Source organism: Diplotaxodon limnothrissa, linkage group LG18 (genome assembly GCF_057381915.1).
Source record: "Diplotaxodon limnothrissa isolate DT_005_m linkage group LG18, D_limnothrissa_male_GT1.1, whole genome shotgun sequence".
In the NCBI taxonomy this organism is placed as follows: Eukaryota; Metazoa; Chordata; class Actinopteri; order Cichliformes; family Cichlidae; genus Diplotaxodon; species Diplotaxodon limnothrissa.
The window spans coordinates 38,798,114-38,823,928 of record NC_140613.1 but is presented as its reverse complement, the minus strand read 5'-3'; the positions used below and the strand labels follow the sequence as shown (position 1 = coordinate 38,823,928).

At 40.4% G+C, this 25,815-nt stretch overlaps 2 protein-coding genes across 2 annotated transcripts; both read right to left on the bottom strand.

Annotated features, from left to right (window-relative positions):
• Nucleotides 1-44: 44 nt before the first annotated feature.
• Nucleotides 45-12,181, bottom strand: bpnt2 (3'(2'), 5'-bisphosphate nucleotidase 2). The gene is made up of 8 exons (XM_085378533.1): nucleotides 11,909-12,181; nucleotides 8,653-8,725; nucleotides 8,226-8,372; nucleotides 7,891-8,050; nucleotides 6,065-6,160; nucleotides 4,813-4,974; nucleotides 4,370-4,504; nucleotides 45-3,978 (listed from the first exon to the last, which is right to left on the bottom strand). The coding sequence occupies exons 1-8, from the start codon at nucleotides 12,049-12,051 to the stop codon at nucleotides 3,833-3,835; spliced, it is 1,062 nt and encodes a 353-aa protein (XP_085234659.1). The 5' UTR covers nucleotides 12,052-12,181; the 3' UTR covers nucleotides 45-3,832.
• A 1,686-nt stretch (nucleotides 12,182-13,867) lies between these two features.
• Nucleotides 13,868-25,609, bottom strand: dars2 (aspartyl-tRNA synthetase 2, mitochondrial). The gene is made up of 17 exons (XM_085377482.1): nucleotides 25,183-25,609; nucleotides 24,689-24,788; nucleotides 24,043-24,106; nucleotides 23,849-23,950; nucleotides 23,323-23,418; nucleotides 23,125-23,248; nucleotides 21,347-21,393; nucleotides 21,030-21,136; nucleotides 19,043-19,112; nucleotides 17,190-17,369; nucleotides 16,952-17,059; nucleotides 16,751-16,813; nucleotides 16,467-16,619; nucleotides 16,157-16,375; nucleotides 15,959-16,069; nucleotides 15,779-15,854; nucleotides 13,868-14,328 (listed from the first exon to the last, which is right to left on the bottom strand). The coding sequence occupies exons 1-17, from the start codon at nucleotides 25,355-25,357 to the stop codon at nucleotides 14,144-14,146; spliced, it is 1,980 nt and encodes a 659-aa protein (XP_085233608.1). The 5' UTR covers nucleotides 25,358-25,609; the 3' UTR covers nucleotides 13,868-14,143.
• Nucleotides 25,610-25,815: the final 206 nt, after the last annotated feature.

Here is a 25,815-nt window from a genome sequence, read left to right as displayed (position 1 = left end):
CTACAGTAATATCAAAGACTACGCAGCCCATTCCTTCATGCACACATATGCTTTATTGAGAATTCACAGCAAAAGAATGATTAATCACTCACAGAGGAAACCACCTGACAGTAACCCTCACTCCATAGCCTTTAAATAGCACACCAACTTTCATTAATTGCTTCTGATTTAGTTGTCCACTACCCTTTCATGTAAAAAGCCCCAGACGACACTGGAATAAATATGCCACCCAGCTTCCAAATTCAAAGAAACAGTTTATTATTATTGCCCTTATGTGCTGGTTAGAGGCAGAGTGAGTGGTCAGGTTAACCACACAACTGATTTGACCTCTGTATGGCTGGAACCAGAACGATTTAAACAGGTGTCAGAGTCCTATAGAAGACACAGTATTTAAAACCAGTAAACTGAAGTGACTATCAACTCATTGCTACCCCACTCCAATAATAAGTCATTTGTTATTAGTTTTATTTTGAATAAAATGTGAATCCCCTGTCCGAACCAAATGCAAATTGAGCCTACTCTTGTTAGAAAGGCAGGGACAGCCAGATAACCACACAGAATAAAACAAAACAAATTCAAGATGAGTAGGCTCTGTCTATATTGTATTCAAATTCCCACCCCTGGTCAGAAGTGTGAACACTGGTTTACATGCATTTCATCTGAAGCATTGCAGCTGAATACGTCACATCAGAATGGAAGGACTCTGGTAAATTTCCAAAAGTTACACGATTTGGTAACATTTGGTCAACTGATTATCGTTTCTAAAAGTGTCCGACAGGAGCAGGACATTGCGACTACTAAAGCACCCACTGTGCTCAAGGCTTAAGGAACTGAATACACCATTTAAGCAAAAGTTACAGGTGTCTATGAGCATGGTAGCCCTGTTTAATGTCTAATAATTGTATCCTACAGATTCACTGTAGATTGATTTTCCTAATGAAAACCTGCTGCCTACAAGTGTGTGAGGAGAAGGCAACAAAGGTCTGTAACTGACTTCTATCTTAATAATATTTTCTCATATTTTTCTTATTTAATTCAAAACTTTTCTTGTAGAACCAACAAACTAATGGATATAGCATCACTTGAAGACATTTTCACACATGAAGCTCCAGGGTTTTCTGGTTCCAAACAAACAACATATCATCACAACTGGTTCACATTCAGTCAAGGCCAAGATATCTGGGAATTTACTTTCCATTTTCTAACCATTTGGGAAGGGAAAAAGATTTAACGCTTGAGTAAATTTAAAAAATAAAAATAAAATAAAAAATCTACTGCAGACTTTATGCAGAAAAAATCTTCACCTCAGAAAATCAGCTCAGGATATTTTCCACAGTTGTACGTTCTTATATGTAGCACACATGTGTTCTTGTGTTAAAATGACTTTAGATTTCTTGCAGCTCCTTATGGAGCCACCAGCTTAGAAAACAGTTCTCACACAAAAGCACAAAGTAAGGCAATGTACAGCACTCACAAAAACACAAACACAAAGAAACATTACCCAAGTACTTGAAAAGTCTCTAATCCCTCTTAAACTGCCTACAGAGAATGACGCTTGGTATATCAACCGATGTTAGCATAGAAACATTCATTGACAGTCTAGTTTAGTGCAGATCAAACACACTCAAATCAGGTACAATGGAAATTTGTCACACTGTATATTTTACACTTAGCAAACCCAACATCTAACAGCCTTCAAACAGCTGCAGTACCATCAGTCTGTAACAGACCAATCCCACCATTGAACTTTTGGAACAACCAAAAAGGTCCCAAGTCAAACTAAAGGAACAGGTCACTCACAAGCTCAAGACACATCCTTGACTTTGTATTTCGCTGGGATTTTTCACAATGTAGCATTATTTCACAGTGAAACAGTCCAGCTTCAGGGGTTATAGAAATATCAGACAGACGGTACAGAAAGATTTCAGAGCAGTAAGCAGGAAGAGGTTCAACATTTTCAGTATGATGAAGTACTAAGAGAATTAAAAGGCTAATCAAAATTCAAAACCATGCACATGGAGTCAGTGTACAGTTTAGCATCCACCAAATCTGGCACCGGCATTTCAGCAGTTTTTCCCGTCAATTAATTTTCCAAGTGTGTAGACTGCACAGTAGCAGAAATTGTTTTCAAACTGGAGACAATATACATCAGTCCATCTCAGGTTGTTTTACATACATCTGTGAAATACATTTCTCTATGAAAGGTTTTTTAGAAAACTTACATTTAGCTGATGGCAACATGACACCACTGAAACACACGATTGATTTTCTTGTGACGTTCTGCTTTTAAATTGATGTCAATGATTTTGACTGAGCTTATGTGGTGGGACTTATACACTGCTCTCGGCAGAGGTGAGATCCCCTTGCTGTATAATCTGTAGTCTTTAGCTTTGATGTTCTGCTCATGTATGTAAAACGGTGGAGGCGACGCTGTGTGAAGTAGCTGAGAAGGTGCTGACTGACGTCACGCTAAGTCTGACTCATGTATTTGCAGGAATCTGAAGAGGAATGCAGAAATATAGGAACTTTTGCATTATTTTAGCTGATTAAAGCTCCCATCACTGAAAGAGAAAGGAAGGACATCATGTGGTGTGGGAAAAAGTCCCTTTACTGTACACATTTAAAAATAATAATCCAATTTAAATCTGGTATGGTTGTTCAATCTTGCAGTCATATCAGACTCCCATACTCTCTGGGAGTTCATATTTGGACTTCACAGAGAGCAAACATCACAACCTGTGTCGAAACGACCAAACCTTCATGCAGCTCTCAGGATGAATAGAAACAGGCCGTGAGTCACAACTCGCAGACTAAAAAGCAGCTTTCAGTGTCCAAGCCCAAAGGTGGTCTATCAGGTCAGGAGCATGCTACATCATCAATTTGTATTTGTCCCAGGATCAGACCGCAAATAGCCTTTTGATTTTTATAGGAGTAGAAGCAGACATTTTGGACTACATCTTGTGAAATACATGTGCTGACTGACTCGTGACTGAATATATTTTACAGTGTAGCTGAGATAGGCTGCAGCCCTCCCACGACCCTGACAAGGATAAGCGGAAGAGGATGGATGGATGGGTGTATATATTACAAGAGACCCTGGACTACAGTTTGATAGACCTGCAGCTCAAGTGTGATCAAGAACAGCAAAGTAAACTATTACACCAAGTGAACTGTGATGTGTTCATATAACATAGGGTAGTTAACCCCATATTACAGTGGAAGTTTATGATATGAAGACATATGGAGTGTATTTGCCCAGTCTCAAATAATACTACTATGGTACTATTAGTACTACTACTACTACTACTACTAATAATAATAATAATAATGAGGGGGATTACTCAATCTTGATGAGTATTCTAGTGTGCTTGCCTGTAACATGTTCTTTTCTTATTCTTGTTTTCTCTTCTGATTGTTGTGATAAAGACGATGAACACCAGAGATGTCCCTCTGTGGGTTTTGTTGCAGTGTTCAGTGTTGTGCTCCTCAGTTTGGGGGGTGGGGGGTTGTTTTCCACTGTATGTCCTTGTATGCAAGTTCCTGACAAAAGGAAGACATGTCGGTTCTCCACGCTGCAAGAAAGTATGCTTTCAGAGGAGTGAGTATTCAGAGCCATTGTGCCAGCTGTTGCAGTTTCCAGTCATAGCCAATTTGGCTCCACAGTCCTGCTCTTTTGTCCATGCTGGTAATTGTGACTCCAGTGCAACTTGATGGTAGATGTTTGGTGTCCCATGATGATGAAATCATGCAGGCCTGATTATGTTTCCAGCCCACTCTTGCTGGCTGCTGTGTCACCCTAATCAAACCACCTATGGCCCTGTCTCCGTGTGTTTCACTGCTTGTCATTGTCTGTGTTACCTCGTAGTCTTTTCAGTAAGGCCTCGTGATCTATACCTACACTGGCCACCAGTCCTCCTTCATTTTCTGGAGCTCCTCTGTAGTCGATGTTCTCTCCCTTTAGAGTTGTCATTTGGCCCCCTACAATCACAGTGATTACATGATTGAAATGGTCATTGGACAACAATACAGCTGCATTTAGTATTTCATTTCTTTTGAAGTATCTGTTTAGGTGTAGTTAAGCCAACATGCAGCCTAAGGTAATAACTGTTACTTTCATTAAGGAGGCTGCATGATTGGTTCAGTTTGCTGTTTGGATTGTCCAAAATATTATGGACAGTTATATAAAAATAGGATAATGTATTAAATCTTTTCAAATGAAACTGGAACCAGAAGCTTCTTGACGAGGACTCGTGCTTATTGTGTAGTGATCTTTTTAGCCTCGTCTGAGACGTACCATCTCACAATGCTCTTGTTAATTTAATGAAGTGGGAAAACAGGACAGGCTGGAAAAAAATCTTTGCTACGTTACCCAGTTCAGTCAGTAGTGCAGCACCAGCACAGATGTCCCACTTCTTAATAACGGTGGTGTGGACGTAAACATCTGCCTCCTCTGTAAGGCTTGTCTCACTTGAATGTGTGTCCAGCAGTGACAGTACTTTGTATCCTGAGAAAGACAGAAATATTAAACCATGTTAGCATCCTCATCCGCCATAGCTGAGGTATGACATCTTGTACTAATGTTTGAAAGCAGGAAAAAAGGAAAATTTTTAAAATTTAAAAACATACATTAGAAAAAAAAAAGCAACAATAAAAACACACTGTGCAGTGCATTTTCTTAAATTATAGAAACTAACTAACTGACTGCAACACAAAGTCTTTGTGTGAATGGAAAATGGATTTGAAAACTAGACATTTAAGTGCAATTAAAGCCTTTGACTTTTAAATATTAAATAAATGTAAAGGACCACTCACCTGCTCCACCTGCTTCTATGATTGTTGTGCTGTTTCCAAAAGCATTCCGAATACGATTTTTAACTTTTCCAGAGTGAGAACGTGATACTATCACTTTCTTAGGGCTGGCGTTGTAGGATGAGCGGCGATTCACATTTGATCCATGACCTACGACCGCCCAGGCTGAAGGAATGATGAAAAGTACACAGAGAGACGGAAGAAGCTGTAAATGTCTCTTTTTCAGAGAGAGAAAAAGTCTTTTACAGTTAAAATAAATGAATAAATGTTTGCAAAAAAACCCAAATACATTTAAAGCAATTTGGCCCAAAGTTACACATGTTTTTTTGTATATGTTCAACTTTTCCAAGTGATTGACAAATGCCAATATGCAGGTGTGTGCAGTGTAATAGTGGCGCTCTGAATACAAATAAACACAATAAGTCTTCTGGATTATTTTGGCTTTAAAATGGTGTATGCTGCTCATTGCATTAGCAGCTGGTGAATGTTTAGAACATAAAGAGGGAGATCTGTTTTTAGGAGCTGAGACACGAGGCTTCAAAATGCAGAGCAAGAAGCTTTTTTTTTTTTTTTTTAAACGTACAATGTATGCACAAAGTGTATCGGGTGTTCGGTGCCTCACAGCAAAATAGCCAAACTATTAACGAAGGTGACGCCTCACAGACATCCATCAGATAGAGCTGCCTGTGCCTTCAACTATCAGTCCAAGCAGCCATGCCCCTAATAACAGTAGTCCTTAAGAAAATCCAGAGGTAAGTTGTAAACATATTCAACCCTGTACAGCTGCTGAAGTGAGAAATATCCACTGACAGCACAACAGGTTTTTATACCAGCCTATTAAAAATTCTTTATGGCCAAATTGGGCATTGTAACAGGGAAGTCTACAGAGAATGTGATACTTTTAGAGCCAGCCTCTATTGGCCAAGCTCCAAAGGAAGAGGAACGAATGGTTTCCGGCACTTGACATTTGATTAACTGTGTAGCACCAGAATTTGCTGCTTCTGCACCGTAACACAGCAATTGTGACGCAGTTGTGCTTTACAGTTTACTTATTTACCAAGATGACTTCCCAAATGGGAAGACCAATAACTTAGAAAAAGAAAACGCCCCTGAAAACTCACCAAGTGATGGACTTGGCCAATCATCCAAGAAGCTGACTTCGCTCAACAGTGACCTTATATTATTGGACTGGATGTGTAACAATAAAATGTGGAGCCTTGTTTAATGTGAAAGCGGCTGAAGCACTTAACCTTACCAGTGAAGCCAGCAAATGGCTGGTGTACAACTCCAATCACAGGTTTACCATCTACAGCCACACACACCATGGTGGTCACATATTTCACCAGATTCTCTGTGGACAGATGAGCAAAGAGGCAGAAGGCAGAATGAGGATAAGACAGAAACGGATAAAAAGACATCTTAATCTAGAATAAAATGCATGAATCACAACAATAATTTATGCTGTTGTTAAAACCCAAAGGGTCCCGTGGCAGTTTAAATGTTTAAGCTTGATATACAAGCGTTTGAAAATGACTCTCTCTGGCTTTACTTTTTCCACAGAAATGTTCCTTAATAACACAGTTATGGATCCCAGCACAATACAAGTATCACTTTCATATTACATTTGCATGGCACTGAAAGCCTTTCCGCAGCCTCACATGCTACTTCTTAAGAAATCAACATGCTTCAGTTTAGAACACGTCACTGTGGCCGGTGGAAACGTTGGACGTCGGCGACTCATTGTCAGTCACCTAAATCAACTAATCATCTCTAAACACACTTCTGCTTTAATTACCGCCCACTGCACGCTTTTCAAGCGTACAGCAACCAGCATACTAATTTTAAACTAAAGTAGGTCATGTGCACAGCCTGTCACCCACAGAGACTCAGTATGCGCATACATAAGGACACGTTCACAGAGTCAGTCTCACAAATACACATCAGCACCCAGTGTGTTCCTCCATCTGGGAGGCTGCCAACGAAACAGGCCAACATTTAAACTGTTACCCGGGTACATCATGAGAAAGAATGCTAATGACATGATATATTTTACAAATAAATTATTATTCAATTTTAATCTCATTTTAATATAAATTAATAATTTATATTAAACCGAGAATGCAGCGGAGTTTCTCCTGCTCTATATTAATAAAGAGGTCAATTGTTGTTATATAACACTGTTTTATATAACAATACTGACTGTAAAGACATTTTATCAGGATATATTTTTCTTTATTTAACAAATAATGAGCTTTAGAATAAACCAAAACATCTCAGTTGTGCAATTCTGAGCATGTTCAATGGCCTTGTGTCGAGGAAACAAACAGATCTTTACTGAACTTGTGTAACTGGATTTCTTTTAATCAATTTCCAACAAATGATTTTATACAGTATTGTGCAAAAGACTTGAGCAATCCCTTATTTATTTGTCTTATGTTCTCTTGTCCACACCATGCCAAAATACACCACGTTTCCATCTAACAGCACTTTCAGAATCACCTTTTTGGTGCAGAAATACTATTTAATGCCTATGAAAATATATTTATTATTTTTGCAGATTCAATTCAAGAAATGGGAATTAATTACATGTTTTCGAGACAGGGTTACTGCACCGAGCGCTCCAATTACCATGGACTACTGTTGCCTTCCCCCTCCACATCTTCTCGAGCCTTTCTCTCAGTATTTCTCGAGCGTCTCGTGTTCCTTCTTCCTGATGTTGCTGTCATTAAGTATTGCTACATCTATCACTACAGCCGTCTTCCTCTGCTTGTCCACCACTACTATGTCCGGTTGGTTAGCCAATCCGTATCTGGAAGTCCCACAGGATCTTAGCTCGGCCATGCTCAACCACCCATTTTGAATAGAATAAACAGACACACACAAACCCTCTATAGTCTATTCTATCTTTTGTTTTGAAAATGGTAGATTTGACATCATCAAACATCATACACAAAATAAGAAAAACCTCACTGAGAGCACACAAGCTGCCACACTATTAGTTGAATATACCATTCTCCTGTGGAACTTCAAATATGATATCAGTATGAGATGAGGCTGGCTGAGCGTCAGTGATATGCACACCTGTGTATTCCTGTGTCGCGTCTAGGGGATCGATCCACACAGTAATGCTCTCGACTGGAATGTCACTGCTCCCCTTAAACTTCTCACTTATTGCACCTGGAATGTTCTGGCTCCATTGTATTGAATTATCCTCCATGTTGTCGTGTTCTTCACTGTTCACCTAAAAACAAACACACAGAGAGGGAGATTAGTCCCAGTTTGTGATTTAACTCCCAGATTTGTGGAGCCGCTTATAAATGAGAGCCCTCACCTGCCAACAAATACAAGGCAAGATAATTTGTGTTTTCCCAGGAGATTTCAAGGCAGCATGCAGAAGTAAAGAAATCTGGGCTCACCGTAACTTCAGGGAATGTGTTCTTCAGTAGGTAAAACATCTTTCTGTGAGACTGCAGGTCGCCCATAGTGAGTGGATCGTTAGCTCCTTCCTTTGTTTTGCCCTTTGATTTCTCCTGCAGGACATTTTCTTCACGCACCTGCTTTACCTAGAGAGATTTACAAAGCAAAACAAAGCTCACATTTTCACCAGCTAATGATGGCTGTGTGTGGCTTACTTTTCTCTATAAATTCATTCATTATCCAGTTTATTCTACACTTTGCAGATGGTTTGCTTGATATCTGTGAAGGAGTCGTTTAGAAAGGTTTTTTTCTTTTGAAACATAAAAACATCAATATTTAACTACAATCAGAGATTGACACAAATTTGTCAGTGGCAAGAAATTTTATTTTCAGTCATATGGGGCTTAAATAAAATTGAACTCTTACCTCTTTGCCACCTAGTTCTGCTGCCTCCATTGAGACAGCCAACAGGTCCCTCAAGTCCACTGTTCTTCTCTGCCTGCATGGATAAATGGACAAAACAAGAATCGTTAGCTTCCCAATGAACTTTTCCTCACAGCTAACCTGCTGAAACTGTATGAGCCTTATCAGGTTTTATATGATGCTAGAATTTCAAACTCAATAATATTTAGTAGTACTTTTGATACTATGGGGAAAGCTTTGAGCTCATCTTGAAGTAATAGCAGTAATGACAAGTACGTCATTTCTTGACAAAGTAAACTTGTTAACTTTTATCAAATTTTCCCAGTTACACGTTAGTTTTACTCAGCTACGTATTTAGGATCACGTTTGGAGGTTTTAATCATTTCATTACAGATCATGACAGTAAATTATATTTTAGAACCTACTAATAAACAAAGGGTACAGCAAACAATACAATACCTAACACATCCAAATAATTTAATTATTATAAAAGAGCAGCACTATGAAAATATTAAAAATGAACTTTGGATAAAGTGAGCTTATGCCAAAATAAAAACAACTGAAAAAAAAAAGAAGAAAAAAGTTCACACTGCTCTGCCTCAGTCGCAGCTCTTCAGGCCTCAAACAGTCTGATTTGACTGCTCCGTTCTGGATTTCACTCTTTGGTCCTCCACACAGCGAGCATTGTGTCCACTCTGCCACAGCTCAATATGCAAACCATTCAGCCTGCAATATTTATTGATCTTTTATCCAACTACAGTCTGGTAGCCATTACCTTAATGACAATGATTAATGTTGCTATTGGGTGATCGCTAATAAAAATTCACACGCACACCAGCCAGGTTGACATTTCTGGTAACTATTTAATAATTCAATGTTGTTGAAATGGGAGCTTGAATGACCTCTGACATTCCGTCATTTTCAGTCCAGTATTTGAACCTGATCATTGTGAGATGAATATATTTCTTTCTTAAACCACTTAACACTGACATATAAATCATTCACACATAAAAAAGGCATCCAGCTCAAGTGATGAGCCAGCGTTCTGCCTACACATGAAAGACAACTTAGCAAAGAGCCAATTTTAAGTTCTATTTAAGCACTTTATTAGCAGCAGTATAATAAAGTTTACTCCAATTTCTTTAGTTGAAGTTACAAAAATACCCAAGATAACAGGTTGAAAGGCATCGGATAATAAAATGCTTATCAGCTTTTAGCTGAAAACTTGGACTATCTCTGCATGGTACGAAGTGCATCCTTAGCAAAATAATGTTGAGGAATCTAAACAAGTAGAGGACAAAAGAAAAAGTGGGCCTAAAAAATAAAGATAAGCAGTATCTTAAACTCTTTCATTTTTCAGCATGAAAAAGATCCCAAAGACTCTGCAAACGTAGTAAAAGAGTACCCGGATAGAAAAATGGACAAATGAACATCATCAATCATGGATTGGCATCCTTAGAGCTGGGACTTAAACATTATTGACTCAGGGTGGGATGATTTTGACAAGAGAACGGAACAAAACGCAGCCAACATCCAAAGAACTTTGAATGTCCTTCGACTACTTAAAGAAATTATAGGAAAGATTACCTAAGAGAGTTCAGCCTTTCAAACTTCTTGAAATTACACAAACACGTTTGTGTTGTATGCTTGAATGTTTCAATAAATTGCTGCAGCTATTTAACATTTTTTTAGTAAGAAATGAAGGCTGGATCAAGACTTTTGCGCAGTACTGAATGTTATTCTTCATTTGCTGGCTGGTCTTGTCAATAAAGAACTAGAAAAGGGATGACATAGCTTCATCTTAGCCTTGTGATTATAGGTGTGGGTATTTAGCCAAAGATTTGGAGATTTTAAAATGGGCTGAGGCAGTGTTTAGTTTCAAACAGTGTCACAGAACTACATCAAGGCTAGTCCTAGGCATTTTTTAAACAAAACATACCAGTGCTATCACAGTATTCACAAAACCCACACTGATTACAACCCTCTTAACTAAAGCCAGTTCTCTCTCTCTATTTTTTTTCCCCTAAACTACACAGAGTCGTTTAGAAAGGCATATTCATTCTGCAGGACAACAAAGCCAACTGCACAGGCAAAATCATTCAGAGTCAAGTTCAGAACAAAGAGCCCTGCCACATGTTGCATGTGCCTCACAAAGCCCTGCATCATAGTGGGGCTGCATGAAGTGACAGCCTTGAGAAGAACTAAATCCATTGAAACTGTGGCAAGTTATTTCCTTAACTTATTGAAAAATAAAGACACTTATACTTTAATTTTACTGCCTGAAACTGTCAAGTGTTACATGTAAATGTAAGAGTGATATGAGCCTGTGTTTCAGATTACCTGGTGACAGTGAGGTACCAACTGCTATCTGTTCTCAGAGTGGATGTTAGTGAGCTCTCCCTGTATGCTGCCAATGGGGAAGACCAACCAGATTAACCTGTCACATATGTGCACCTTCTTCATTCTGACCAGATTTCAGCTCAACCATGAAGATTAACATCAGAGTTTGAGTTACAATTACATCAATAAATCTGAGATCATCTGCCAGAAGGTGTTAATAGGTTCCTTTCTAAGAAACCTTACAGGTAGTTTCTTTGTGAGGGAACGGTACATAAAACCACTGACACCTGCAGATGCCATGTATGATGTATTGTGCACGGTGCAGACATGTGATGGGTTAATCTGGTTGGACTGCCCCGCTGGCAGCATACCAGGAGCGGACTAACATCTGCTCCGAGTACAGATAGTATAAAGCAGGGGTCCCCAATCCCAGTCCGCGAGGGCCGGTGTCCCTGCAGGTTTTAGATCTCACCCTGGGTCAACACACCTGAATCACATGATAAGTTCATTACCAAGCCTCTGGAGAACTTCAAGACATGTTGAGAAGGTCATTTATCCATTTAAATCAGCTGTGATGGATCAAGGACACATCTAAAACCTGCAGGGACACCGGCCCTCGTGGACTGGGATTGGGCACCCCTGGTATAAAGTGTATGCTGCAGTTGTAGGGCTCACTAACAGCAGATCCCATAAAAATGTGTGCGAATAAGAACGTCAGGGAGAGAAATTACGAACACGCATCAGCACAGTTCTTTGGCGTCATACTGTCACCAGATAAACTCGCGCGCTTCATCTATTAACAAAGAATTGTGTCAGCTGACAAGAAAATAAATGCATTTTAGAGACATGTACATGAGAATAAAACCACAGACAGACACTCTACGAGCAGTGACAAGTTTTATCACGTTTTACCACTTACTGTGTTGAGAGGGGAGTCTGGGACCTGAAGGCAGCCAGGCGGCTGGAGATGACCCCGGAATACAGGTGGTAGATGACACCGACTCCAAGGAGACAGAACACCGCCACACCGAGCGGTGACAACCGGATACCCATCGGAGCCATGGCTACACGGAGAGCCTTTTCGGGTTTTTTAGCCGGAAAATGATTACTCAAATCCAAAATAAAAGCACATAAGTGCTTACAGGAGCTAGCTGACGTGGCTGTCCCCCGCCGCCAGTCACGAAAACCTAGATCCGCGTTGCCTCACAACTGCCAGCTAATCTTCTGATAAACACGTCGACTGTGCTAAAACAAAGCTAGGAAACAAGCTGTCAAATAACCCAACACACTGGCTATTTTTTAGCAGCTGACTAGCCGTTTAGCATCGTCCGACATGTCTGAGAGAATTCACCCAAAAACGAGGCCACCGCTCCCGTTTAGAACGACATTCCGATTCTTGGACAGCTCCCCCGCTCCTGGTTCTCGCTGTTAACTAACTGAAACGAGCCAAGTGTTCACAGCAGAACAAACACACCTCTGTTCACTCATTTTCCCTATGCACCTACAGATGTCGCGACTGCTCACTTCCCTTCCGGGTTATTGCTGCTTTCGTCACTGCTGTCAGTTCTTCTGCGTCTTGACTTTTTTTTTTTTTTAAATTGCCGTTAAACTTCCAGATAGCACTTATTTTTATTACTACTAAAATTCTTCCATTTAGAAAAAATACATTAGGATGATTAAAAAAAACTTACTATAGCCAATAAATATTAGATAAGCTTTGGAAACCGATCTTTACCTAACAAAAAATCATATTTTGTCACAAAACTGTTCATGATTTATGAAAATTATTAGTTTTTAATATTTTTACTAAAATTGGGTTCTTTTTATCGTAATGCTATCCTAATTTGACTTCTTATGCATATTAGCGAGTTATAAATGCATAATATTGACTTTGCAAGCATATAGCTTTTAGGCTTGCAAAGTCTCTAATAAGTGACTTCCTTATTTCTTTTCTTTTTTAGGAGAAACTGGTTCCCTTTCTAGTTAAAGGTGAATGACATGCACTAAAAACAATATCTTCAGTAGACAAATTCACAAGTTTTATGTAACACTACACATACTGTGCACTGACAGTGACGGATGCGCCTACAGTATGTGCAAACCTCCCGTTTATTTTAATAAACGAATGAAAAAATAAACATGTTTATTATTTATCTATACTAATTTATTTTACGAATCCAGATTACTATCAAAGTTGGCTAGTTGCTAGATTTATGTGGCCACAGAACAGTTTCCACTTTGCCTCAGTCAATTTTATTAACACAGCAGTGCTTTTGGATCATATTCCTATATGGCTTCTTCTTTGCTTTAATCAGTATATTTTGGTGTTCACAGTTCTAGGATTACTCCCGAGTCCATGCACTAATCACACACACAAATTTCAGCCTAATTGTTGCGCACAGAGATTTCTCCAGATTCTGGTATATTATGCACCGATATGAAATTTTTTTTTCAGTCATCACAATTTTACATTGAGGAAATGATTCTGAAATCATTCTATAATTTGTAAACAGTGTTCTTCCGACTGGTGAACCTCTATCCCATTCTTACTTCTAAGAAACAGATTCACTAAGATGCTCTCATTATTGTTTCTGACCTGTTAGTTGTATCTAGCGACCATCAAATTCAAACTGAGCTAATATTTCCCATGAAATGATACACGTACTGAGACTAAATTATGGGTTTACGTCATTTTCAAATCATTGCTTGCTGTTTTTTATTTACATTACACAGAAGATGTATGAAGATCATCATGAAAATCATAAGTGAGAATCTCTGACTTTTGGATTTTAAAGTTCTGCACATGCTGAAATTGAACTTCTTGGCATCAAAAACAATGACATTATAGATTTATTATTATTTCATATAATGCCTCATTTGAACATGTACACCAAACCACCCCATAATAAGCAGCTGTACAGAATCAGTAAAAAGATATAAATATCTAAAAAACTTGATACGAAGGACCACAAACATAGAGGGACGGCAGCATCAATGCAGCCACAAGTATCTCTTGTCTCTGTTGTTTTGCCATCTGGCACAGATCTTACAGCCTCAAAGTCTTTTTGCTGTCTGCTGATAGTCTGCACATCTCCTCAGCCTCACCAGACCTGGGACTACACAGACATCCTTCGATGTCTGTGGTTCTTCTTAATCACTTTCCCTCTCTTCCTTGCTCTGTTGGCATTTTAACAGAAATGTGGTAACACTTCAGGTCCTCTTCAGACACCAAGTTGGGTGCACGGCTCATGAGGTCATGACCGCGGAATGACTTGGGGAAGGCGATTACGTCGCGGATGCTGGGAGCTCCGACTATTATTGAGACCAGTCGATCCAAACCTAGAAAAGGATAAAGAAATAAAGAGACAACTTGATCAATATACTGTTCAATATTGCACAATTTACTCTGAATTCACTGTTCAATTGTCCATGCAGGCTTCGCAATACATGCATTTTATACTAAGGACCTGGCAGAAAAAAGCTTGATCGTGTTCAGTCGAATGGTACAGACAGATACAGCTGAAATGGGCTAATAGTAAGAGTCAGACAAGTTCAGCACTGCTGCGCATTTGTCAAGTCACATCTTCCAAACCCAAATCATTTTGCACAATAACTGACTTGCTCACAGTTACTGAAACTCCATTCAGGCCCGGTGCTGCTCTGCTCTGAACATCTTATTCAGGTGTCACTGTGTGCCAGCTAATGACACAAACAGTGACACAGTGTTGCCACCCTGTGGTCAAACCAGAAAGTACAGCTTTCAACTTTATCATTTCTATTCACACACTTCACACAAAACAAATACCAAACAAAGAACCACAAGACTCACAAACTACAGAGCAGTTTGGATTGTGTCTCTGCAGCATGTCTTTTGTCCTGTGTCCCTCCCCTCACCTCCAACCAGTCACAGCAGATGACCGCCCCTCCCTGAGCTTGGTTCTGCTAGATGTGTCTTCCTGTTAAAAAGGAGCTTTTCCTTCCCTCTGTCACCAAGTGCTTGCTCAAAGGACATTTCAAGATTGTTGGGTTCTCTCTGTATTATTTTTTAGAGAGTATTTACAATATTAGGTGCCTTAAGGTGCCTGATGCTGGGATATGGCACAAAATATATAATAACAAAATTGGACCCCCCCCCCAAAAAAAAAAAAACAAACACACACACACAGTTACTCCAGCCTTAAATTATTCATTCACAAACTCGGATGCACAAATTGACCAGAAATTTTAATAAAAGTACCATCCAACTATAAGTGTCTCTCCTTCTCTGTTCAGCGTACCAAAATGTTAACTCTAAGTTTGAACAACAAACATTCTGAGAAATCTCATACAGTTATGAGCTAAAACATAAAAATCCCACAAATGAATTATAAACTGATCCATCCTTATTGTCTTGGTCCAGCACTGTAAATAATTATGTGGACTTTAGCTGCTGGCGTTGTAGCACGAGACAGTGGTTTGTGGGCTGAAGAATGACCTGCCTAATGAATGGCATGGGAACACTAATAATTACCCAGTTAGTGCTATAGTGGGGATTTATATACAACTAATGGAGAAACATGTGTAACTAAAATCAAGCATGTTGCCATGGATATGTGTTAGTGCTAAGAGCAATTCAAGAAAATACACTGATCTCTTTTCAGTGGTTAGGGAAACTGGACCGCCTACAAACAGTATTTAGAGTGAAAGCAATGATATCAGGTTGATACCGTGTGGTTAGTAAAAACCCAGTGTATGCACACATGTAAGTCATATACGAGCTCAGTGATAAATCAAGCAGAGTTGAGCTCACCCAGAGCAATGCCTCCATGAGGCGGCGCTCCTGAATCCAAGGCCTCGAGGAGGTGGGAGAGAAGTCCGGGGTCCTCCTGAAACACAAAAACAGTTGGAAACAGTTAGTGTTAACACTGAAACGTCCCACTCTTTCATAAGTGAAAGACTGAACTGCACCAAGATGGAGGAAGCCACTGACCTTAAGGACATTCTTCAGTACATAAAACTGCTCTGAGGCTTTGTGGATGCGAATGGAGCCTCCTCCGATCTCACAGCCATTTAACACCAGGTCATAGTGCTGACCACGAACCTGTGAAATACAGAATTTACAAACAGACGATACATCCTGCATTTTTCTACATAATTAAAAATAACTAATAAAGTACTACACGAGTACCTTATGTGGATCAGTATAGAGTAACCGTGTGTCCTCTGGCACTGGTGCAGTAAATGGATGATGAGCTGATTCCAGCTCCTCTGGATCATCTTCTTTGGGCAAGAAGAGAGGAAAGTCCACGACCCACAGGAAGTGGAAGGCTGAGGGGTCACGCACGACCACACCATGAGACTCCAGGAGCTTTGCACACTGCAGGCGAAGATGACCCAGCAATGGGCACTGAGAGCAGAAAAGAGAGTCAGATGAAGGGAGCGTTTGTATCAGCTCTGTGCTTCTTTGTTTGACAGCCGACTCAAACCAAGCCTCTTACAACAGTGTGGTGGGAGCCTGCTGCAATCAGAAGCAGGTCTCCTGGCTTGGCTTCAGTCCACTTCAGCAGCTCGTCTGTGACAGACGAAGACAGCAGCTTCTTCAGGGGAGACTTCAATGTCCCGTCTGCTCTGACCAGCACCAGGCTCAGCTCCTTAACGCACGAGGAGAAAACACAACTTGTGACTTTCTACTAGTGTTTGTAACACACAAGTGTTTGTAACACACAAGTGTTTATCTCAGAACAACGTGAGGCGTAAAAGAAAGAAAGGATAAGAGACCTACCTGTCCAAACTGAGTCTTGGCTATTTGTTTCAGTTCTTCCAAATCCTTCCCAGTGAAAAGTTTCTGTTACAAGAAAGAAAACATAATGTGAGACACACAAATTCACATATGAGAGTTGTCAGCTTCTCTTGTGGCACAAAAACACATCTTCTGTTCTACATTTTCAGCATTCTCTGCCACAGGAAATGGTTCTGTTCTTACTGCTCCACTGGGGACACAGACGGCCCGAACGGAGCCTCCTGGTTGGCCAAGAGCTGATTGGAGGAATTCAATTTCCGTGGAAAGGAAGATCTGACTGAGGTCTATTAGCTGCACAAATAGACAAATAAAATAAAAAAATCATATAATTCACTCATGTTGTACATTAAACAAAAGAGTAAAAGATGTAGCATGTTCAGTAAGGACATAGTTTCAGTTAGGACCCCAAGAAATCAAACACCTTCATGTTGAATCTGGTGTCGGGTTTGTCCACACCGTAGTCCCTCATGGCCTCTTCATATGTCAGAGTTTGGAAAGGAGCCTTAAGAGGACCACGTTCTGCAGGCCAAGAGTACTGCAGCAAACCCTCCACCAGTGACATGATACCTGCCTGGTCCACAAAAGACATCTCTATGTCCACCTGGGAGAAACGACAAGAGGATTTTCAGAATTCAGACAACATGACATGATCCAACATGTCACATGTATGTGACAACAGGCCGGTCTATGGGCCAGACTAATCGGACTATATGTACTCAGATTACAGGAGAGACACATGGTACTCACACAATCCTGAATTGAAATCTGTGATAAAATATCACAGGAGCAAAGATGGCACCAGTATGTGTTTGCAAATCTTATTTTGGTGCAAAATCAGCAAACCTTTTAAATTACGCACATCATTGTTTGCAATGTTTTCACTCACAGCTGTAAAAGAATTCCAGCAGCAGCAGGATCCAAACAAAAAAGAGCTTTGGAATCAACTTGAAACATCGAGACAGGCTCGATCAAGATTTACAGTAAATTATATTGTGTGCTTTACATCTGGGAAGTGAGCTGCCATGTAAAAAGTACAGTTTAATTATTCTGTATTAGTTTTTTTAATTCGTCCTTTAAGTACTTTATTATTACATTTCTTAGCATTTTAAATTATTATTTTTTAGCAGTTTTATGCAACAGTGGGGTGATAAAATATCAAATCTTAGCAGTACCTTTATATATAACTTTTGTGGATTTAAAAAAAAATCCATAATGCTTAGGCTCAGCAGAGGACAAAAATATCCAATTTGTCACAGTAGTTTGAGAAGGAGAATCCTGGACTACATGCACGAACGGCACGCGATTAGATTTGAAGCATAACATTTTGATACAGGTTAGGTTTCCTGTTTTTCACACAAGTGGCCTGGATTCAACACCCAGTATGCTCACCTGTACTTCAGGCAGGTGAGCTACACTACACAGTTTAATTAGCTGTTGAATGCACCAGTCAGCTGATAAAATATTAAAACTAACAGGTGGTCTACACACACAAGTGGTACGAAATCGCCCATATGGAAAAGATATATATAAATCTTATAAAGTTTGTATCTGTCTTGTGTGAAACTTGTATGAAAAGCATATAAGTGTGAAAACAGATATAAGATCCCTTGAAAAATTATACAATGAAACTTGTATGTTTTGGATACTTACTAAAACAATGTATGAAAGTAATGCGAAAGTGGCCACTTTCATGAGTAAATCATGTAAGCCTTATATGATTTACTCATGAAAGTGGCCACTTTCATGAGTAATCACATATAAGTTTTTACTATTTCTTTTCCGTATGGGCGGGTTTGAAGTCAGACATTTTATTTCAGAAACTGAACAAACTTCTAGTGGTTAAGATTCCAGATTTTCACACAGGCAGCTGAGGTTTGACTCCCAGTATAGGAAAGGGCAGTTTAATCATATACTCAAAGCTAACAGGACATCAGTCGTTTTCTCTTTTTCACGAATCTGTCATTTGTTTTGATTTGTTGCTCATACCGCAGTTGGCTCTGAGCTCTGGATAGCTTTTGCAACTTCTCCTGTTAGTTTTTTTTTTTTTTTTAAATGTCCATGTTCAGCTGTGTCTGTGAGTGTGCACACAACTATTTGCCTGCACTGCTGCGCGTGTGCTGCATATGTCACACATGCATGAAGAGGACTACTTGTAAATAGATATATGGGAGGTTGGCCAGCAATTTCAAATATCTCATGTCTGAAACAGACTGAAAAATGTATTTTTCTTTTTTTAAACTGTGGCGCTTCAAACTTGTGTGTATTCCATCTCACCTGGGTGAATTCAGGCTGCCTGTCTGGTTTGGAGCCTTCGTCTCTGTAGCACCGGGCTATCTGAAAGTACCTGCCACAGAGGAGACAGAAGACAGAGGTTGTTGGCCATTAACAGCAGGTTCTGACTCTAACGTGGTGGACTTCTAAAAATTCTGTTATGTGTGCAAAGCTGTCAGCAGTGGAAATCAGTCAGGTCTAAGTGCTTTATTTCAGTATGGGAGTGCAATCATCCTTTGGTTCTTCTCCCCGGTATATAGGCAGTGACATAAGATTAATACCCCTAGGCTTTTTTCTCTTTTATCCAAGTACATGTTTCACACACAGAGTACGAATCTCCAGTATTTGCTCCATGCCTAGTCATCACATTTTAGGCTGGTATAGCAAACTTGCTTTAACCTCCTAGGACCTGGCGTCCACATATGTGGACATCATATTTTGGGTTATTTAGAACAAAATACTCAATTTTGCTCTACAAGGGCCTGATATCCACTTACGAGGACATTATACTGCTACTGTTCTATCGAATTTTAAACGAATATCCTCATATGTGGCTCTCATTTTTCTTAGAAACAAAAATCAGGTTAAAAAACAAAACAACAACTGGTAATTGTTTGTTTTTACATTCATCAGGTCCCAATCAGCCCAAATATCAAAGAGAAATTAAAAACGCATGCCATGAAAGAGTTTGGGTCTTAGGAGGTTAAAATGGTTTCTTATTAGCTGATGGTGGTCAGAAGTTTGCAGACGCTCATCGTGAACATAAACGTGACAGTAATTTTAAATAACCTCTTTGAACTGTTTTTTCCCAGGGTGGAATGATACACGTGCTTTATGTACAGCATACATCTTTAATAACAAATATAACTTGACTATTATTTCTCTAATGTCCCTTACAATGCTTTGCCTCGACGAGACGCTTTGAGTAGCCGTCAACAAGCTTGTGGCATAATTCTCGATGGATATTTGACCACCACTTCTTGGTAGAATTTTTAGAGTTCATTTAAATTGGTTGGTTTCCTGGTCCCAGCCTTTATGTGTAACCAACAAATTTTCAACTAGGTTGAGGTTGCAGTATTGGGAAGACCGTTTCAACTGTCCAGCTGCGGATTTGTTGAAAAATTTGGAAGTAGTCCTCCTATATTATTCTCTCTATTTTGGGCAATTTACCCGTATCACTGGTGGCAAAACATCCCCAAAGCTTGATGCTACCACCACCATGCTTGACGGTTGGTATGGTCCTCTTAGATTTGAAAGTCTCATCTTAATCCTCCAAACATACCCCTTGTAATTGCGGCCTAATAGCTCAATCTTTGTCTCGTCCAACCATAAAACCTCTTCACTTTCTGGGTCAGCACCCTCTCAGTCCATGTAATATAAAACTTGTTTCACTTGGGAAAGTGGCACTAATGTTCAAGTTCATGGCAGTCTTAAGCCCTGTGCTTCCTGGGTTGTTTCCTGAATAACCTAATCAATTTCCTCTCCTCTGAGGGAGAAATTGGTCTTCTTCCAGACAATCCAAACAATTTGCATTTACATGCAGTTGTTTGAATTTATTATCTTGCAGTATTCAGTTGTTTAGAAAGGTCTCCAACAGACCTTCCCAGTTTGTATACATCTACAGGTCTCCTTCCAAGACCATAAGTGAGTTCTTTCCCCATTCTTGAGTGCTGGTCAGTCCAATGAATGCTGTCAAAAAATCATTTTTATACTGGCAAAAAGGGCAAAATCATGATCACTAACCAGTAGTTAAAAGACACTGTAGAACCTTGTACATACATACATTAAAGACGCATGTATGTACATCATCATTAAAAGCCCCAAATTACCATGACATTCATGCTCCCGACGAGTGGATGAAAACTTCTGACCAGAACTGTATGCTCACTATTCGTTCCCTTTTAACTCTGTTTTCGATCTGGACCAGTGCAGCGTTTAAAAACAACAAACATCTTTCTGTTAAATAGCAGACTGTGGAGCCTGCACCCACCTGTCTACACCAGCCACCATGAGAAGCTGCTTAAACTGCTGTGGACTCTGGGGTAAAGAGTAAAATAATCCTGGCTCTCTGGAGGGAACCACAAACTCTTTGGCTCCCTAAAACACAAACACTCATTAAGTTCATTAAAATATCAGATATGAAACCATAACATGTAAGCCAAATTATGTTTTTGCTGTTATATTTATATTTAATAGAACCAAAGAATTTTTTAGAAACTGTTCTTATAGACCATTAAAGGTGGATTGTTGTGCAAGTTTCTGCTCTTTAACCTGGTAAACATGTAAAAATGTCTACAAATGTCTTACCCCTGGTGTCCTTTTGAACAGAGTGGGAGTTTCCACATCCACAAAGCCTATTCATTACAGCAAAACAACAACAACAGCAAAAAGCATATGAAAATCAGAGCTTGCTACAGCAAGAACAGGGGCCTGTGCTTCGTACCGCGCTAAGTGAGTTAGCTGGATTAGATTGTTGACGATTTCGCGTGATCCTGGATCGTTCGGTTCCCCGAAGCCCATCCGGGACTTGCTGTCATAGCAACAGAGCCGTAAGCGTAAACCTGCTGGGGAGCAGGTTTACTTTATGTAAACAGGATTAGATCGCGGCCACGCAGGTATTCATACGAAAGCAACAGCGATATTCCACCACTGTTTCACCATAAATAAATAACATCAATGTAACTAAAGATAATGCAGCACTTGATCCTTTTATTGATTTCATACAGATACATACAGGTCATTCCCTAAAAAAGGGAAATGTACTATTAACATTCTATTACATGTATGTGATTATTACAGATGTAATTCATATTTCAGAGTAGTAATTGGAAATTACTTCGTGTAATCAAGATGAGAGACCACGGCTATAAAAGCGAAGGTGGATTTGGGAAGTCTGTCGCAGTCATATCCTGTCCGTTTACGCGAGCCACCCATTGCGGAAGGTGCAAGATTGATAAGGAGAGTTTCCAGAATTCAGCGTATATTGCGGGACAGACAGGATCCTTTAGCTCAGCGCGACAGTGTGCTCATTGAGAGATGTCGATATTCCCGTGAGGGTATTATTTACTTAACCAACTTGTTGACGAGGGGGTGCAGGACCACCACCTGTCTTTTTTTTTGCTCTGCCCTTTTCTTGGTTGCTGTTATAAACAAACAGATTATTCCAGGGTCTCTTTCCAAGAGACGAAAAGCAATATAAGTGATAAATATTACCATTCTGTAGAATATTCTTATATTTCCCTTTTACTTGTTCCCATGTTCTAGTGGGTCCTGTTGTGGCTCTAATGTGTAAGGGGATATAATATAACATAATATAATATAATGTAATATAATATTGGATAATATAGTGTAATATAATAAATTTACCCTACCGCCTACTGGTGTTGGCCAGAGGGGCCGATGGCGCAATATGGCAGCCTGGCTTCTGTCAGTCTGCCCCAGGGCAGCTGTGGCTACACCTGTAGCTGCCTCCACCAGTGTGTGAATGTGAGAGTGACTGAATAGTGGCATTGTAAAGCGCTTTGGGTGCCTTGAAAAGCGCTATATCAATCCACTCCATTATTATTGTTATTATTAAATTACTTACGAGTTTGATTTGTCAGCAACTTTCTGCCAGCCCTCTCTCCTTCCTTTTGCAGCCTTTGCAGTGTTCCCTTGCGTTCTGATTAAACTCTGAAACTCCTGAAATCCCTCACTCAAGAGTTCTTGCTCTGCTGCCGAAAAATACCGAGCGCGCTCCTTCGCCATTTTCGCCGACCAATCAGCGGGTTGCCGATCACTGTTTCCGCTATCGATGCGTATCCCCTTTTACGGCACCCAGTGATCGCACATTACTTCATCCAGCTGTACTAATCGTCAACAACAGGTGTGTTCGGGGAACCGGATTAGCGAGCTCACGGTTAGCGCGATGATTTGATCTTGGATGTTTCATTTGATCTTGGATGTAGTAAGCGACGTACGAAGCACAGGGCCCAGATTAGTTCCTGCACCTGGTTTCCTCTTACAGGCAACAACATCAGTGACAGTCCTGTGACCTTTTATGTCTGGGCAAATTAAAGACAGAACACAAACATGGCTGTCCATACCGTGCACATTACAGAGATACTCCCTCATCTTCATCACCAGCTGGGATCTCAGTCTTAGGTTCTTCTGCATCTGTGATGACCTCAGGTCCAGGTAGCGATACTGCATCCGCAATGACTCAGACTTCTGGTGAGTAAAAAATTTTTTTATTATTACAGCGTGCTCAATAGTCCACGTCCATGTAACGTTAAGTTACTTACTTTGACAAAGTCTTTTATCTCAAACGGCAGCTTCTGGCACACATTGAAGACCTCCACATTCTCTGCCAAGACTTCGATCTCTCCTGTCGGCATCTCCTGGTTTAAACACACGATTCAAAACAGAATTAGGCGACTAATCACCAAAAGTCTCATTATATTGCTACAGAAAGCAATTTAAGATTGATGAAATGGTATCAATTCACCAGATTATTTAGGACAGACAGTCACTCCTTGGAAAAGAAAGTTTCTGATCCCTGTCCTTTACTATGTTCATTAAAGGACAGAACATTATTATGCTATTTGATAAATATAGTGAAACATATTGATGAGAGAGTGTTGGTACTTTTTTTCCCCTTCCACGTTTAAAACCAGGCACTCAGTATATTAAGCACAGTGTGACTGGATGCTGTAGTAATTAGGATTCCTGGCCCATGTGGGTTAAACTCAAAGTACAGGAACTAGACTTTCCTCACCACCCCCTGCAGGTGGGTGGTGTTTCACTGCACCTTCAGAAGCACGTACAGACCTTGTTCTCCTGCCCCACTGGTCGGTTCCTGACTGTTCCTGTAACCTTGATGACAGACTCGGGCGTCAGATTGCACAACGTGGCTTTCAAAGTACTTGGAGACTTAAAACAGAGGAAACAAACTATTTAGTTCTGTATTTTACAGCACAGCGTTCATTGGTAATGTTAGTGTATTTTGTTGTTTTCTTCCATACTTCCTGAGGAATTAGAATTTGTGTCAAGCCGCTGAAGTCTCGCAGGATGACGAACAGGTCCTGCCTGTAGGGGGCAGAGACACATACTGTTTCTCAAATTTATATGAGACCCTTTGAAGAATGATGAAAGAACTTTTTTTAAGATGGTCTTAGTTCTCTTGGCTTTCTTGAGATCTTTCAGAGTTTTACTTAAATTTTTTTTGGCCTTTTTCTGCTTGTACTCGATAGAGTACAGTGAAGAGTGACGGAGAGAGAGGGGAACACGTGTGGCAAAGGGTTGCGGGTCGGATTCAAACCTGTGCTGGCCACTCTCAGACATACGGCCTGCTCATCCCAGTGAGCTAAACCAGCACCCAGAGGTTTTCTTAAGACGTTTGCTGCTTTTTCACTCATTTCCAGTCCAGTCCTTGCACCTGACCATTTTCAGCTGGTTGTCATGAAGCCATTCTTAAGCAAGGGAAACGGGGAGAAAAGGCTGGGGAACGCCAAATTACACAAGAACCGGCAAAGGTCTTATAGAGCGATTAACCCAAATTGGACACTTTCGGTTTTGGAGGTCAGGAGAGAGGTACAACAGTGGGTTACTACAGCCATCTGTAAAACACACTGGGGGCTCAGTCATATCAATCAACCAGTGGCTGACTACCTGAGATACTGGACCCAGCCACACAGAGTGACTTTCTTCCCCGCATCATCTGATCGCAGTTCTCCACAGGTGTGACTCCTGAACGACAGACTGCTGGGACCTGATCGTAAGATGGATTTAGGACACAAGTCACAAGTTACACTTTGATACTCATTTTAAGTACTTACTGAAACTGAAGTGAATTTCTGCCGCATTAACAGATATGCAGAAATGTATAGAATTACAGTTTTTACAGAGACGGAAGAACAAATGTTTTACAAAATAATAAGTGTCCAAAAGTCTTAGATAATACAAGCAAACACGTCTCCTACAAAGTGGAAGATTCTAAAGGATTCTAATGAAACATGAATGATGTGGACAAGCTGGACTCAACTGAGAATCCTGTCCAATAACTACAAATGTAGACAGGCGAAGACCAGTAGAAGAAGTAGTGGCATTGGGCGCACGCACGTCACGTCAGTGTACAGGCTGGAGTACAGCCAGCTGATGAGTACCTGTGGAGGGCGGAGCAGCCCCGCAGAGTCCGTATGAGCAGCTCAGATGTCTGAGCTGAGGTCTCCACAGCAGCCGACCTTGACTGGGAGTCGAAGCTGAGCTCTGATACCAGACAGCATGAGCTCTGAGTCCTGTGAACACACTCCGCAGCACCAGCCTGCCTTTTGTTGCCATTTCTTTCAAAACACAGAGTGAAGCTCAGGCTGAGGAGAGCATGTTATTCAGAGCCGTGTCTGTCGCACTCCTCTCCCTCAGAGTAACAGGCTTGCAGAGTCCTTAAGGTTGTAATGTGAGCATTATGAAGCTCCACGGCAGTGAGAGCAGGTGAGCTGCCGTTACTCTTCCTGGATCCGGATAAGACTCGTGAGAAGTTTTCACGACTGCCTGCTCATGAGGATGGGCTGCTGTGCATCTGTCACTACCCGATCCGTACCGGAAACCCGATCGGTACCCCGCATGCGCAAATCTTACGTCACTTCCTCTCTTTGCGACATTCAATATATTTGAATGATGCGGTTAGCGCCCAGTTAGCTCTTAGCATTTCTCAACAGCTCTGCCTTCTTTTCGACTGCCCGGGACATTTAAACAATGGATAATCCGTATACAAAGAAATTCATGCTTTTCTCCTCAAC

Bases quoted from the DNA above. Each gene is read 5' to 3' on its own strand.
- bpnt2 (XM_085378533.1), bottom strand. From the start codon at position 12,051: ATGGCTCCGATGGGTATCCGGTTGTCACCGCTCGGTGTGGCGGTGTTC. The intron at 8,726-11,908 runs GTAAGTGGTAAA...TTATCCATGCAG, and splicing joins CAGACTCCCCTCTCAACACA to GCAGAGAAGAACAGTGGACT. The intron at 4,975-6,064 runs GTAAGGTTAAGT...TCATTCCTTCAG, and splicing joins GCCATTTGCTGGCTTCACTG to CCTGGGCGGTCGTAGGTCAT.
- dars2 (XM_085377482.1), bottom strand. From the start codon at position 25,357: ATGGCAACAAAAGGCAGGCTGGTGCTGCGGAGTGTGTTCACAGGACTC. The intron at 16,814-16,951 runs GTAAGAACAGAA...TTCTTGTAACAG, and splicing joins TCTGTGTCCCCAGTGGAGCA to AAACTTTTCACTGGGAAGGA. The intron at 16,376-16,466 runs GTAAGAGGCTTG...TTCTGCTCTCAG, and splicing joins CAGGCTCCCACCACACTGTT to TGCCCATTGCTGGGTCATCT.